At 42.8% G+C, this 16,840-nt stretch overlaps 1 protein-coding gene across 4 annotated transcripts in view; it reads right to left on the minus strand.

Annotated features, from left to right (window-relative positions):
- LOC140188529 (calmodulin-binding transcription activator 1-like) overlaps positions 1 to 16,840 on the minus strand; it is a 1,232,669-nt gene that overhangs the window by 59,135 nt on the left and 1,156,694 nt on the right. For all 4 annotated transcript variants that reach the window (XM_072244898.1, XM_072244897.1, XM_072244896.1 and 1 more), the window contains 3 exons: positions 5,956 to 6,104; positions 2,840 to 3,030; positions 1,231 to 1,309 (listed from right to left, as the gene is read on the minus strand). In XM_072244898.1, the coding sequence (XP_072100999.1) occupies positions 1,231 to 1,309; positions 2,840 to 3,030; positions 5,956 to 6,104 (419 nt within the window). The remainder of the gene's footprint in view (positions 1 to 1,230; positions 1,310 to 2,839; positions 3,031 to 5,955; positions 6,105 to 16,840) is intronic.

Below are 16,840 nucleotides of genomic sequence, written 5' to 3' on the forward strand. Positions count from 1 at the left end.
TTCCTCATGATGCCATCTATTTTGTGAAGTGCACCAGTCCCTCCTGCAGCAAAACACCCCCACAACATGATGCTGCCACCTCCATGCTTCATGGTTGGGATGGTGTTCTCCAGCTTGCAAGCCTCACCCTTTTTCCTCCAAACATAACGAAGGTCATTATGGCCAAACAGTTCAATTTTTGTTTCATCATACCAGAGGACATTTCTCCAAACAGTAAGATCTTTGTCCCCATGTGCACTTGGTGGTTTTGGAGCAGTGGCTTTTTCCTTGCTGAGCAGCCTTTCAGTTTATGTCGATATAGGACATAATTTTGACATCATTTTCTGATCTCAATCCGACAGAAAATTTGTGGGCAGAACTGAAAAAGCATATGCGAGCAAGGACGCCTACAAACCTGACTCGGTTACACCAGTTCTGTCTGGAGGAATGGAACAAAATTCCAGCAACTTACTGTGAGAAGCTTGTGGAAGTCTACCCAAAACATTTGACCCAAGTTAAACAATTTAAAGGCAATGTTACCAAATACTAACAAAGTGTATGTAAACTTCTGACCCACTGGGAAAGTGATGAAAGAAATAAAAGCTGCAATAAATCATTCTCTCTACTATTATTCTGACATTTCACATTCTTAAAATAGTGATCCTAACTGACCTAAGACAGGGAATCCTTTCTAGGATTGAGTGTCAAGAATTGTGAGAAACCGAGTTTAAATGTATTTGGCTAAGGTGTATGTAAATTTCTGACTTCAACTGTAAAGGTAGCAACAGCTATGTCTTCATATTGTGCCTTTAATGCAATAAAAAGTGCCAAGATGATTCGCAGGACTGTTGTCAAGAAAAATTGACAATGAGACAGACAGTGAGAGAGATGACAAAAAGATTGGTGAAAGAGGCCAGTTTTAGATAGCATCTCAAACAGGAAAACAGAGGTTGTCAGGGTTTGGGAGGAATTCCAAAGGTTTAGGGGACAGCAATGTAACAGGGTCAAAACTGGAGGAAGGTAGTGAACTCAGTTGATAACTGGGCTGGGGGGGGGGGGAATGAAAAAAATATTATGGCAGGATTTGAAAATAATGAGACTTTTAAAATCAAGGCCTGCTGGTCTGGAAGCTGATATTTGTCAGGAACAGTGTGAATTCAAAAAAGCAGCTAGACTACAGTGTAGACAATCATAAGAGCTCACAGAATGCTTTTCTAAACATTCTTTAACTAGAGCTGGAACTTCACTTACCAGTGGTGTGCAGGAGAAATGATCAACATTCAGTGGATCCACCTCCAACTCTAGGTCAATACTATCTGCATGCTTTGTGCTGTGAAAAGACAAACATGGAACTATTAACACTCGCAGGGCAGTAAACTTGCAATGGACTGGAGTGTGAAGAGGTCTGAAGGATTATTTATCGAACATTCTTCCAACATCTCTCAGTGCAGAAAATGAAAAACCTGTCATCTCCACCTGTTTCTCAGCTACCCCTCTCTCTTCCCCTGTGCCCCTTGTCCCTCTACTTTTTTATGCCTTCATTTTCCCATATCTGAGCATCACCCTTGAGAGCAGCAATTATTACTCATCACTAAGTGCCTTCGAAGAGGTGGCAGTGGACTGTTTTCTTGAACTGTTGCAGAGCTTCTGGTGAAAGTACTGCCACAAAGCTGTTAGGGAACGGTTCTTGGGATTTAGACTCAGTGACAATGAATGACGGAAGATATATTTCTAAATCAGGATGTCTGCACATTGGATGGAGCCTATACACTTACATTGCATTTTGCCCTTCTTGGTGACAGATTATAGAATTTGGGAAATTTCTGTTAGAGTAGCTCAAGCAAGCAACTGCAATCATGGGGCATAGGTGGTGTAGGGAATAAATGTTAAGGACTGTAGATTTGTGTTGCTTTGACCAGTGCGGAATTGAGCTTCTTAAGAGCTGTTGGAGCTACAGTCATCCAGGCAAGTGCAGAGCATCCCATCACGCTCCTGATTCATGCCTCATAGATAATGGGAAAGCTTTGGGGTATCAGGAGGTGAGTTATTTGCCACAGGATATCTGGCCTAGATCTGCTTGTATAGTCGCAGTTTGTAAGTCGCTACTTCAGAAGAGTTTCTGGTCAAAGTGACCTTCAGGATATTAATGGCGAGTGATTCATGCTCAGTGAAATTTTAGTGGTGCTAATGTTACTTGCCACTTATTAAACCCAGTCTGAATATTGTCACCAATGCAACTATCTCTGTTCCTTTCTTTTATTTTCCTCAGCAGTCTTCCTCCTTTTTTCTGCCCTCTGATACCCAAACTGATACCCACAAAGAGGTATTGCTCAATGACTCTAAAGTTGGAGAACTCCTAATTTCACCGGCATTACCCATCTCAGTCATCCTACCACTTATGAGTTTCAGACATTTCAAACTCATTGCAACTTAGAAGGGATATTAACTTCATGTTTGTGTTTTAAACCAGTATTGTGGATTTACTGTCTAACATAAAAACCTGTCAGCCTTCCTTTCTTCATCATTAATGAAAGTCTTAAAAGATTAAGAAGGGAAATAAGACCATCAATTCAGAACCAGTTCAAATCAACTGTTCCTTCCAACATGTCTATACATTCAGCGGAGTACCAATCTACTGGTACGAGCCTCTTTATCTAAACATTGTGTATACTGTCACATTGCCAGTTAGTTAAACAGGAGGTTTTACCAAATGGAACAAAGATTCTGCTACAGTGTATGACCTTCAGAAGTCGCCCCCTCAATGGGCGAACAAAAAAGAAACACAGCTTTGACCCAACTCAAGATCATGCAAGTCTTCCCCTATTTGGTGATAGAACTCTTAACCTTCGACGATGCTTACCGCCATTTGATGAGGGTCTGGATCAACGTAGCATACCCCTGAGCAGCTGCCAGGTGCAGGAGGGTCATTCCTCGGAAGGTCTTGGAATGAATGAGGTGTTTGGATTTAACCCAGCAGGCGCGGCTCATCATCTTCTCACAAACCAACACTACACGGCTCTCAAAGGAACAGCTGGCTGCCCTGGATGCACTCTGCACAACCAGGCAAGGAACACAAAATGGCATCAATTCTCTTAAAAGTCTCTTCATGAGGTTCAAATGGATAACAACAATGATTTATATTCAGTGCCATTAGCATTAAACCACGGAAACAGGCCACCCAATCTCTTCCTACACTTTCTGTGATGACCTTCAAACTACGAATTTGCTTCACAGGCAAGAATGCCTCCGTCCATCTCGCCAGTAACACCTGACTCCACCTCTGCATTAACTCAGCAGATGCTGAGATCCTCATCCTCCATTATTTACCTCTGCACTAGACTGCTACTGGCCAATCTTCTGTCATAAACCTGAACTCATGCAAAGCTCTACTGCCTGTATCCTAATTCACACCAAGTCCTGTTAAATCATCACATCTGCACACTCTGACGTACACTGGCTCCTAGTTCAAGAGTGTCATTGTTTAAAACTACTATCATTATTTTTCATTTCCTCGCCTCTCCATCGTTTACAGATGTACATTTCCTCAGGATCTCATCATTCCTCTAATTCAGAGCAGCTGAGAGCCTTTATCCTCAATGATTTGTCTTGGCAGTTATGCTTTCAAATGGCCAAAACTAAAACTCTGTACTTCTCACCTTGAACATCTCCATTTCTTTAGCTTTCCTCCCTCCTTCTACTAAACTCTTACACATCTAATTTTGTTTGATAAGTTTCAGTCACAGAAAACTACAGCATAGAAACAAGTCCTTTGATCCACCTAGTCTGTGCTGGTTTAGTTTTCTGCTTAGTCTCATCTACCTGCACCTGGATCTTAGCCTTCAAGCCCCTCTTATCTACATACCTATCCAAAATGTTCTTAAATATTACAATTGACCTCATATCTACCACTTCTGATGGCGACTTGTTTCACACTTGCACCATCCTCTGAATGAAGAAGTTCTCCTTCAGATTCCCTTTACGTTCCCCTGACCTTTCACCATAAACCTCTTAACCTCCAGTTCTAGTCCCACCTAACCTGAGAGGAGCTCATGTGAAAAGCTTTTGGAAATGTTACTCTATTAAGGATGAATGTATCTTCATGATATATTACTAAAATAAACTGTGGAGTTATAAGACATAAGACCATAAGACAAAGAAGCAGAAGTCGGCCATTCAGCCCATCGAGTCTGCTCCGCCATTTTATCATGAGCTGATCCATTCTCCCATTTTATCCCACTCCCCAGCCTTCTCACCATAACCTTTGATGCCCTGGCTACTCAGATACCTGTCAATCTCTGCCTTAAATACACCCAATGACTTGGCCTCCACTGCCGCCCGTGGCAACAAATTCCACAGATTCACCACCCTCTGGCTAAAAAAATTTCTTCGTATCTCTGTTCTGAATGGGCGCCCTTCAATCCTTAAGTCATGCCCTCTCGTACTAGACTCCCCCACAATGGGAAGCAACTTTGCCACATCCACTCTGTCCATGCCTTTCAACATTTGAAATGTTTCTATGAGGTCCCCACTCATTCTTCTAAACTCCAAGTACAGTCCAAGAGTGGTTAAAGGTTCCTCATATGTTAACCCTCTCATTCCCAGAATCATTCTAGTGAATCTTCTCTGAACCCTCTCCATCGTCAGCACATCCTTTCTTAAATAAGGAGCCCAAAACTGCACACAGTACTCCAAGTGAGGTCTTACCAGTGCCTTATAGAGCCTCAACATCACATCCCTGCTCCTATACTCTATTCCTCTAGAAATGAATGCCAACATTGCATTCGCCTTCTTCACCACCGACTCAACCTGGAGGTTAATCTTAAGGCAGGGGTCCCCAACTATTTTTGCACTGCGGACCGGTTTAATATTGACAATATTCTTGCGGACCGGCCGACCTGGGGGGGGGGGTGTTAATCACAACCAGAATATAGGTGATAAGTCAACTGTAAGTCACCTATAAGTGGCTAATACACTCAATTTCGTATCTACAAGGGTTTATCTAACAAATTTAATATTAAACATACAGCGCATATTTTCCTCACATGCAAGTCACTTATAAGACAATAGCATCATAACATTTTAAGTAACGTTTGGATATTAAACACACAGTGCATATTTTCCTCGTATGAACATATAAAATCATTGCAACACACCAATATCGCTGAATCAGTGGGAGCCCTGGGCTTGTTTTCCTGCAACAAGACAGTCCCATCAAGGGGCGACGGGAGACAGCGATACTCGAAGGGGGTTCTTTATGTCCAGCCTATGCCGCAATTTAGTTTTCGTTGCATTCATTGCAGAAAACTCCGCTTCGCAGCGATATGATGTTGGAAATGGAAGCAATGTTTTCAGTGCTTTCCTGGCCATCTCAGGATATTTAGCCTTGACTTTGATCCAGAATGCCGGCAGAGATGTCATATCAAACATACTTTTTAGCCCACCATTATTTGCAAGCTCGAGGAGTTGATCTTTTTTCTGCGCTGACATGGGTGATTCACCGGGGACATTCACAATGGATCACGGACCCATTCCTTTGCATGTCTTGGGTCATTTGCCTCTTGGGTCACTGATAACCTCCGTGCGTAATGACCTCACGTGCGTTCAAGTTCAACAGTGGGCGTGACAGGGAATGAGGAAAGGTGCAGCTGACTCATATCGTTTCATATCGCCAAATCATATCGTTTCCTCGCGGCCCGGGTAGCACACGCTTTGCGGCCCGGCGGTTGGGGACCACTGCCTTAAGGGTAACCTGCACGAGGACTCCCAAGTCCCGTTGCATCTCAGAACTTTGAATTCTCTCCCCATTTAAATAACATTGCTTCGTAGACACATTTATCCTGTAACTAACATCTAAACTTTAATGGTTATCAATTGCTTGTATGTGAACTTGTGCTCTTCAAATTAGTAGCTCGATTTCAAATACTATAACAACATTTCAATGGTTTCAGTTCTCAATATTTTTATAATACCCCATACCTGTGACTGGTTGTTGCCGCCCCCTCCTCCATTTCCTCCTCCTAGTCCTCCTCCTCCAGTCTGCTGGTGGTGCTGATGAGATCCCATCTCCGACATCCGCCTTTCCATCTGCTCAAGGCGCTCCAAGATGGACATCCTGAACTGGTTGTCTATGAGATGAAAAGACGTACAATTGCACAACACCAGTTACTACGCTGTACCTTGGAGCAGTCCAGGGACCTAGATTACTATTCCAGTAAATGACTGGTAAACTCTCCTTTTGGGAATGGTAACACACAGGTTGGGTGACTGGACAAATAGTCTTAAAACATTAGAGTAAATCTCATTGTGGTAAGTTGCCAGTTTGTAAATTTGATTCAAGTAAATAAACTCAGATTTAAAAATTAGTGCTAACTTGCTTTTATTGGATCATTTTGAAAAAACCCAACTTCACTACTTGGGCGGAATCATGCCATCTTTTATTGGTCTGGGCCCAAATGTAACTCCGGACACACTGCACAATGGTTGAACTTTAAATGGCTTCTCAATGCTCTTGTAAGTTACTCAGTTATCACCAATAGTTCGTAAAGTAAATTAGCCCTGGCCAATAAATTGCAGCAATGCCCACATTCCAAATATGAGGTCTGAGGTCCTTGGTTGAAGCAATTTATTATTGAAGCAATAAATAATCTGTGGGGGGAACTTAACAGCATCTGTGGGAGGAAGGGAATTGTAGATGATTCAGGTCGAAACCCTGCATTAGGACTACGAGTGAACAGGTGAGATGGCCAGCAGAAAGAGGAGAAGGAGAGTGGCGAGACAGGAGAATGAGGTGATCGGTGGGTTTCTCTTCGAGGATCGTCACCTTGTTGTGCTGGAGAGGCTTGTGAGTTCCTGAGATTCTAAGAGTGATGCCATCTGGGGTTTAACCATCTGGCACTTAGCTCCTGGCAAGGCCACCCATGGTGATAAGGTCAAGGGGGAGGTTCATGACAAAGTGTGATCCGATCAAGACATCAACAGTGCAGCTGGTGGAAGACGATGACACATCACAGTGACAGTGAAGGCTGTAGCATTGAAGAGCTCCCAGTCATATTGCATACCATCAAGGACCCTGTGTTGGCTGCCCCTACATCAGCCTCCCGACATTAAACAAAGTCATGCACAGTTGTTCTCCATTAAGGGAATCCACCAGCCCCTTAGCAGAACATCTTACTCGATTTGAGTGATCGCAAGAAGGCAGCGGTCTGAAGAGGCTGTAAGATGTCAGACAGGTTGCACAAGACAAGGGAGGAGTATGATTGTAGAGTTGGGAGACCATTGAGAGACCCATGGCAGGTGAATGATAGGTGGAGGCAGACCGAGAAAGGGAGTTAAAAATGAGAGGCAGGTGGAGCAAGGTGGGAGGTGGGGAGAGGGAGGGCTGAAGGCAGCTGCTGAATGAAGATAAGCTGGAACATAAAGGGGAACTTGTGTTGCAGTCTGATCAGGAGGTGATAAGGGGAACTGTTAAGGAAAAATGAATGGCTGATGGAACCAGAACCAGATGGGGGAGGGGGAGCTGTGGATGACCTGTGCAGAGCAAGTGGTTGGCAGGAGGAGGAGGAGGCAGATGAAGGTGGGTGACGGGGGCTTAGGGTGGCTGATCTGAGGGAAAGGAGGCAAAACTGTGAGGACCAGGGAAGCATCAGAAGAAGAAGAGCAGGGAAGAGATAGAAATGAGCGAAGGAACCCACCAGGGTGAAGGATTCCTAAAATAGGGCAACTCAGTGCTCATGTAATTGGCTTGTAGTTCCTTCGGTTTGTATTTGGCCTTGCCCTGGTAGTAGAGAAGGCTGTAATGGACAGGGCAGTATGGAAATGGGAGAGGAAATTTTAATGGCATACAACTCTGAGCTTGTGTTGGCCAGTGCAGATTGGGTGCAGGTGCTCTGTAAAACGGTTACCAAGTCTGCGCTTGGTCTCACCAATGTTGAGGAGGCCACATCAGGAGCACCAACTGTAGTAAAGGTTAGAAGAGATGCATGCGACTCTTGGCCTCATCAGAAAGGGCTATTTAGGCTCCCAGATGATGGTAAGGGAGGAGGTGTAATGTCAGATCTCCTGTAAATGGAAGGGAAAGAGCAAGAGGTCAGAGAGGGGAGGGTGGGGAAGTTTGAGTGGACGAGGCAGTCAAGGAGGAAGTAATCCTTGCTTTAGGTGGAAAGGAGTGAGGTGGAGAAGATGTGGCCGCTGGTGGGATATCATTCAGCTGGCAGAAATGACAAAGGATGAGATGCTAGGTGCAGAGATTCATGAGAAAAGTAAGGGCTAGAGGAACGCTATCATTATTCTGCCTGGAGGAAGGCGGACTGAAATCAGAAGTGGGAGAAACAAAGGAGATGTGAAGTGAGCTCCATCAACTACAGCACAAGGGAAGTCATGCCTTCTGGAAAGGGTCCTGTCCTGAAATGGCAACCCTCACCTTGAAATCATATGTGGAGGAACTGGAATGGCATTCTAATAAGAGACAGGGTCCTGTTTGGTGGAAGAAAATGTCGCAACTATTTTTGTGTGTCTAAAACTAAGTATCACTGAAGGCAGAGGAAGAACCACCAGTTCTACTAGGTCAGGTCCAGGAAGTTTGATCATTTAATCTTCAGCAATCAAATTCCCACACTCTTGCCAATGTTTGCCAACATTTCCATCTTCCAGGTGTACCATCTTCCCATGGATTACTAACAGTAATGCCCAGAATACTATCCTTTATTTTCAAGAGACAATCTTGACACAAGGTGCTGTTGTGAAAGGATCAATGGATAAGTTCAGAATCAAACAGATCACATTTGGTAGATGGAGGGATGAAGGATGTACGGAGACAGCAGCAGCTACACAGCTGAACCACATCAAGGAGCCTTCTGAACAGGAGGGGGAGGAAATGGGAGTGAGATCAAAGAGTGGAAAAGTTATAATTCTCATGGAAGTGTCAATATTAAAAAAATTTAAAGCTTACTTTATTGATCAAAATTCACCTGAGAATGATGAATAATTTCCCCTGTTCCTCGTTTCCCTACTTTTGACTGTGTAGTAGCATTGAATGGGATTTCCCCCAGTGACCGCTACTAAATCCTGCAACATTCTTCTTAATGCACATCTAGATTAAAGATTTAATCTGTGGAGCAAGAGATACACAAGAGGCTTTCTCATGACTGGGAAAGAACATTAATGTCCCTCATCCATCTCTTGTGAGCTGCAATGTGCACCTGTGAAGTAGTGTTGACAACTTTTCAGGATTGACCAGGAATCCATAGAACATTGAAAATAGAACAGTACAGCACTATACGAGCCCTTTGGCCCACGATGTTGCACTGATCTTTTAACCTACTCCATGATTAATCTCACCCCTCCCTCTTACACATTCCATTAACTGTCCATTTTTCTTTCATGAGCCTTAGGGTTTCTTAAATGTCGCTGTAGTATCTGCTTCAACTACCATAATTGGTAATGCATTCCAGGCTCCCACCACTCTCCGAGAAATAAAAAAACACTCTCTGATGTATCCTCTAAACTTTCCTTCACTCACCTTAAAATATGTACACTAGTATTAATCATGGCCAACCTGGAAAAAGGTGCTGCCTATCCACTCTATATACCTCTCAAACTCTATGCACCTTTAACAAGTCGTTTCTCATCCACCAGTGAGGTGACCAGAGCTGAACACATTCCTCCAAGTGTAGTCTAACCAGTGTTTTATGTAACATTATCCTGTGGCTCTTGAACTCAATCCCTTGACTAATAAAGGCTAACAGACTATATGCTTTCTTAACCATCCTTCAACTTGCATGGCAACTTTGAGGGATCTATGGACTTGGACCCCAAGATTCAACTGTTCCTCCACAACGCTAAGAATCCTGTCATTAACCTGTACTCTGTCTTCGAGTTTGACCTTCCAGAATGTACCACTTCACTTTCCAGATTGAACTCCATCTGTCACTTCTCAGCCCAGCTCTGCATCCTGCCTATGTCCCGTTGTAACCTACAACCAATGAGAACACAAGAAATAGGAGCAGGAGTAGGCCAACTGGCCCTTTGAGCCTGGTCTGCCATTCAATAAGATCATGGCTGATCTAGCCATGGGCTCATCTCCACCTACCAGTCTTTTCCCCATAACCCTTAATTCTCTTACTATACAAAAATCTATCCAACCTTGTTTTAAATATATTTACTGAGGTAGCCTCCACTGCTTCATTGGGCAGAGAATTCCACAGATTAACCACTTTCTAGGAAAAGCAGTTCCTTCTCAGCTCCATCCTAAATCTACTTCCCTGAATCTTGAAGCTATGTCCCCTAGTTCTAGTTTTACCTACCAGTGAAACAACTTTCCTGCCTCTATTTTATCTCCTACCCTTCTACCCTATCCACAACACACTAATCTTCGTGTCATTTGCAAATTTACTAATCACCTTTCCACTTTCTCATCCAAGTCATTTATAAAAATCACAAAGAGCAAGGGTCCCAGAACAGATCCATGCATAAAACCACTCATCACTGACTTCAAGGGAGAATACACTTCCTCGGCTACGACCCTGTTCTTCTGTGGGCTAGCCAGTTCTGAACCCATGCTGCTAAATTTCCTTGGATCCCATGTCTCATGGCTTAGGTAAATACTGTATCTCACTGAGAAAAAAATCATTATATATGTGCTTTATGAGAATGGAAAAAAAGGATTTTTGATGGAGAATGATTCAACTGGGATTGATACTGTTGTATGTACCATGAAGATGAGTGAACCAGGCAACCAATAACAAAAATTTGGAAGCGGGGCAGAAGGGAGATAAGATGTCATACGATGAAGCCTCCAGTAATGTCCATCTAGAGATGGAACCCTGTTGTGAACCAATCTGGAAGAGAATGCATTACACCTTGAGGCTTTCAAAATACTTAGTGACTTAGAGTGTTCTATTTCTAACTTACACTGTAGATCATTTAGACCTGTTCCGCCATTCAATGAAAACATAGAAACATAGAAAATAGGTGCAGGAGTAGGCCATTCGGCCCTTCGAGCCTGCACCGCCATTTATTATGATCATGGCTGATCATCCAACTCAGAACACCGCCCCAGCCTTCCCTCCATACCCCCTGATCCCCGTAGCCACAAGGGCCATATCTAACTCCCTCTTAAATATAGCCAATGAACTGGCCTCAACTGTTTCCTGTGGCAGAGAATTCCACAGATTCACCACTCTCTGTGTGAAGAAGTTTTTCCTAATCTCGGTCCTAAAAGGCTTCCCTTCTATCCTCAAACTGTGGCCCCTCGTTCTGGACTTCCCCAACATCGGGAACAATCTTCCCGCATCTAGCCTGTCCAATCCCTTTAGGATCTTATACGTTTCAATCAGATCCCCCCTCAATCTTCTAAATTCCAACGAGTACAAGCCCAGTTCGTCCAGTCTTTCTTCATATGAAAGTCCTGCCATCCCAGGAATCAATCTGGTGAACCTTCTCTGTACTCCCTCTATGGCAAGGATGTCTTTCCTCAGATTAGGGGACCAAAACTGCACACAATACTCCAGGTGTGGTCTCACCAAGGCCTTGTACAACTGCAGTAGTACCTCCCTGCTCCTGTACTCGAATCCTCTCGCTATAAATGCCAGCATACCATTCGCCTTTTTCACCGCCTGCTGTACCTGCATGCCCACTTTCAATGACTGGTGTATAATGACACCCAGGTCTCGTTGCACCTCCCCTTTTCCTAATCGGCCACCATTCAGATAATAATCTGTTTTCCTATTTTTGCCACCAAAGTGGATAACTTCACATTTATCCATATTAAATTGCATCTGCCATGAATTTGCCCACTCACCCAACCTATCCAAGTCACCCTGCATCCTCTTAGCATCCTCCTCACAGCTAACACTGCCACCCAGCTTCGTGTCATCCGCAAACTTGGAGATGCTGCATTTAATTCTCTCATCCAAGTCATTAATATATATTGTAAACAACTGGGGTCCCAGCACTGAGCCTTGCGGTACCCCACTAGTCACCGCCTGCCATTCTGAAAAGGTCCCGTTTATTCCCACTCTTTGCTTCCGGTCTGCTAACCAACTCTCCACCCACACCAATACCTTACCCCCAATACCGTGTGCTTTAAGTTTGCACACTAATCTCCTGTGTGGGACCTTGTCAAAAGCCTTCTGAAAATTCAAATATACCACATCCACTGGTTCTCCCCTATCCACTCTACTAGTTACATCCTCAAAAAATTCTATGAGATTCGTCAGACATGATTTTCCTTTCACAAATCCATGCTGACTTTGTCCGATCATTTCACCGCTTTCCAAATGTGCTGTTATCACATCCTTGATAACTGACTCCAGCAGTTTCCCCACCACCGACATTAGGCTAACCGGTCTATAATTCCCCCGTTTCTCTCTCCCTCCTTTTTTAAAAAGTGGAGTTACATTAGCCACCCTCCAATCCTCAGGAACTAGTCCAGAATCTAACGAGTTTTGAAAAATTATCACTAATGCATCCACTATTTCTTGGGCTACTTCCTTAAGCACTCTGGGATGCAGACCATCTGGCCCTGGGGATTTATCTGCCTTCAATCCTTTCAATTTACCTAACACCACTTCCCTACTAACATGTATTTCGCTCAGTTCCTCCATCTCACTGGACCCTCTGTCCCCTACTATTTCTGGAAGATTATTTATGTCCTCCTTAGTGAAGACAGAACCAAAATAATTATTCAATTGGTCTGCCATGTCCTTGCTCCCCATAATCAATTCACCTGTTTCTGTCTGCAGGGGACCTACATTTGTCTTTACCAGTCTTTTCCTTTTCACATATCTATAAAAGCTTTTACAGTCCGTTTTTATGTTTCCTGCCAGTTTTCTCTCATAATCTTTTTTCCCCTTCCTAATTAAGCCCTTTGTCCTCCTCTGCTGAACTCTGAATTTCTCCCAGTCCTCAGGTGATCCACTTTCTCTGGCTAATTTGTATGCTTCTTCTTTGGAATTGATACTATCCCTAATTTCTCTTGTCAGCCACGGGTGCACTACCTTCCTTGATTTATTCTTTTGCCAAACTGGGATGAACAATTGTTGTAGTTCATCCATGCAACCTTTAAATGCTTGCCATTGCATATCCACCGTCAATCCTTTAAGTGTCATTTGCCAGTCTATCTTAGCTAATTCATGTCTCATACCTTCAAAGTTACTCTTCTTTAAGTTCAGAACCTTTGTTTCTGAATTAACTATGTCACTCTCCATCTTAATGAAGAATTCCACCATATTATGGTCACTCTTACCCAAGGGGCCTCTCACGACAAGATTGCTAATTAACCCTTCCTCATTGCTCAAAACCCAGTCCAGAATAGCCTGCTCTCTAGTCGGTTCCTCGACATGTTGGTTCAAAAAACCATCCCGCATACATTCCAAGAAATCCTCTTCCTCAGCACCTAGAACATAGCTGATCTATCATTTAAATGATTTGATTTTGCGCCATCTTCCTTAAAAAAAACTTCAGTTTCTAAAAGTCCATTCACTCAGTTCACTGAGCATCAATTACCATTTGTTTTCAAAGGTTCAGAACTCTAACCACTCTCCCAATGCAGGCATAGTCATAGTCATAGTCATAGTCATACTTTATTGATCCCGGGGGAAACTGGTTTTCGTTACAGTTGCACCATAAATAATAAATAGTAATGGAACCATGAACAGTTAAATAGTAATATGTAAATTATGCCAATAAATTATGCATGCCTTAACTTTACCCCAAATGCTGGGCTGTAATTTTTTGGCCAGAAAGAACTAATAAAAAGGCATTGCCATTAAAACTCTGAGCTTGAAGGGACAAGTGGACAACTATTTCCTTTGGTTTTTGAATTACAGATATAGGAAAGATTTAATAATCTGTTAATAATGGAACAATCCATCATCTATTTTTTCCATCACAAATTATTCATCATAAATCCCATCTGCCAGCACATGGTCTTTATCTGCCCTTCCTCTGCCTGTTCATGTGGCAGTCTAAATGCCTCTTAAACATTGTTATTGTATCTGGTTCCACAACCTCCCGTGGCAGCAGCTTCAAGATTCAAGATTGTTTAATGTCATTTCCAGTAGATAAGTGTAAAGGAGAACTAAATAATTGATGCAGCACAAACAGAAAACATAATAAGATAAAGAATACAGTAATAAAGAAACATAAAAAATATAAATACACAAGATAGCTTATATACATAGAGTGATTGTATATCCGTAAGTGACACTAGGCACAGGAGTGACTGACAAGAAATGATAAAGTAGAGGTGGTGGGTGGGGGGGGGGAGTGTGATGAAGTGGGTTATTAGGTGGAGGTGTTGATCAGCCTTACTGCCTGGAGAAAGTAAGTGTTTTTAAGTCTGCTTGTCTTGGTTTAGATACTACGTAGCTTCTGCCCTGATGGCAGTGGGACAAATAGTACATAAGCAGGGAAGGTGGCCTTTTGTTGGCACCTTTTTGTAAATATGTCCTTGATGGCAGGAAGGCTGGTGCTGTTGATGCAATGCAGAAGGATGTGTGTATTAAAGTGCATAGTCCGGCTCACTTCAGCCTCCTCAGAAAATAGAGGCATTACTGAGCTTTCTTGACAGTGTAGGCTGCATTCTGGGACTATGAAAGGTTGTGCACGTGTGCACTCGCAGAGTTTGAAACTACTCACATTTTCCACTGCAAAACCTACCAGTTTATTTCCAGTCACCTATCACTTTCTCTGTTAAAAAAAACTGTCTTGCCCATTCACCCTCTTACATGAGATCTATGCCCTTTAGTATTTAAAAGTTCCATACTGGGAAAAAGACACTGACGATCTACTCCATCTATGCCTATCACAATTTTATATACTTTCATCGGACTGCCCCTTGGATTTTGATGCTTCAGAGCAAACAATCCATGTTTGTCCATCCTCTCCTAATATTTGCTAATCCAGGCAACGTTCTGGCAATGATCTTTTGCACTTTCTCCAAAGCCTCCACATCTTTCCTGCGACGTGGTGAGCAGGATCTCAAACAATGCTCCAAATATGGCCTAACCAAAGTTTTATAAAGCTGATCCGTGACTTCCCAATATACTCAGTGCTCTGACTGATAAAGGCAGAGTTATACCATTCATCTTATTTTCCACCATATCCACTGAGAGCAATTGACTTGCACTCCAACATCTTGCTCCCAAGGGTCCTGCCTTTTGACTGATGCCTTTATTTATACCTTAGACTCTTACATTTTGACCTCCCAAAATGCAATACTTACACTTGTCCAGATTAAACTCCATCTGATATTTCTCTGCCCATATTTCCAGCTGTTCTACATCCTGCTGCATCCTTTGACAACCTTCCCCACTATCCATGACTCTGCCAGTTTTTGTGTCATCTTCAGACTGAGCCCACCTGTATTTCCATCCAAATCATTTATACGTTTTCTCTGTGACTACATGGGGGTGCTCCAGGTTCCTCCCGCATTCTAAAGATGTATAGGTTAACTAGGTTAATTAGTCACATGGGTGTAACTAGTGGCATTAGCTCATTGGTCTGGAAGGGTCTGTTACCATGCTGTATCACTAAATATAAAATAAAATTAATATATTCTATAAATAACGTATGTCCCAGCACTCATCGTTGTAAAATACCAGTGGTCACAGACCTCCTGTTAGAATAACACTCTTCCACTACTACCCTCTGTTTTTTAAAGACAAGCCAATTTTGAATCAAATTTATCAAGTATCTGTGGATCCCATGTGCCTTAATCTTCTGGATCAGCTGACCATGAGGAACTTTGTTATATATACTAAAGTCTGTGTTGTCAACATTCACTACCAGACTCTCATCAGTCACCTTCGTCATCTCCTCAATAAAACTTTATCAGGTTTGTATGACATGACCTCCCCTGCATAAAACTATGCTGACTATCCCTAATAAATTCATGCTTTCACAGATGTGAGTAAATCCTGTACCTATGAAATTTCTCCAATCACTGGTGTGAGGCTCACCAATCTAAAATTTCCTGTTTTTCCCCCAGAATTTCCTCTTTTCCTTTTCTTAATAACCTGGGATAGATCGCAAGAGGCCCTAGTGACTTAACAACCTTAATGTTCTTCAAAAGACCCAAGACCTCATCCTTCTTAATATCAACCTATCGCAAACAATCAGTATACCCCTTTCTGATCTCTTTATGTTCCATGCCCTTCTCTATGATGAATACTGACATTAAGTACTCATTTAGTATCTTGCCCAATTCCTCTGGCACCAGGCATAAATTCTTCTGTCCTTGAACAATCATACCTTCTCCTTAGCTACTGTCTTGTTTTAGTGTATATACAGCATAAATACTGTTGGAATCTTCTTAATCTGACTTATCATGGATGTTTCATGGCCCCTTTTAGCCCCTGATACCCTGTTTATATTCTCTCTTGCTTCCTCTATATTGCTCAAGGGCCCAAGTTTTGTTCCCTAAATGTTCCCTTTCCCTTTTTGAGTGATTTTGCAACATGTCTCATCACCTAAGGTTCCCAAACCTTACCATCCTTGTCCTTCTTCCCCATAGAACTTTGGCCCTGAATCTGACCAGTATCACACATCTTTTGTTCCCTCTAGCCCTCTCCACTTTCCCTATCTCATATAACATGCTTCATTTCCAGATTTACAACTTACTTACACAGAGAATGATAGGAGTCTGGAAAGCAGGTGGAACCAGATAGGATAACCATGTTTAAGAGGCTTTGGCAGACACTGGAATGGGCAGGGACTGGAGGATTAACAGACCATGCACAGGCAGATTTGCATCAGGATTAGCACAGATGTCATGGGCTGAAGGGCTTCCTCCCGTGCTGTACTGTTCTATGTTTTGATGTAAGGTTCATCAACCTGAAGCTTTAACTCTATTTTTCTCTCT

This window comes from Mobula birostris, chromosome 27, assembly GCF_030028105.1.
Source record: "Mobula birostris isolate sMobBir1 chromosome 27, sMobBir1.hap1, whole genome shotgun sequence".
Lineage (NCBI taxonomy): Eukaryota > Metazoa > Chordata > Chondrichthyes > Myliobatiformes > Myliobatidae > Mobula > Mobula birostris.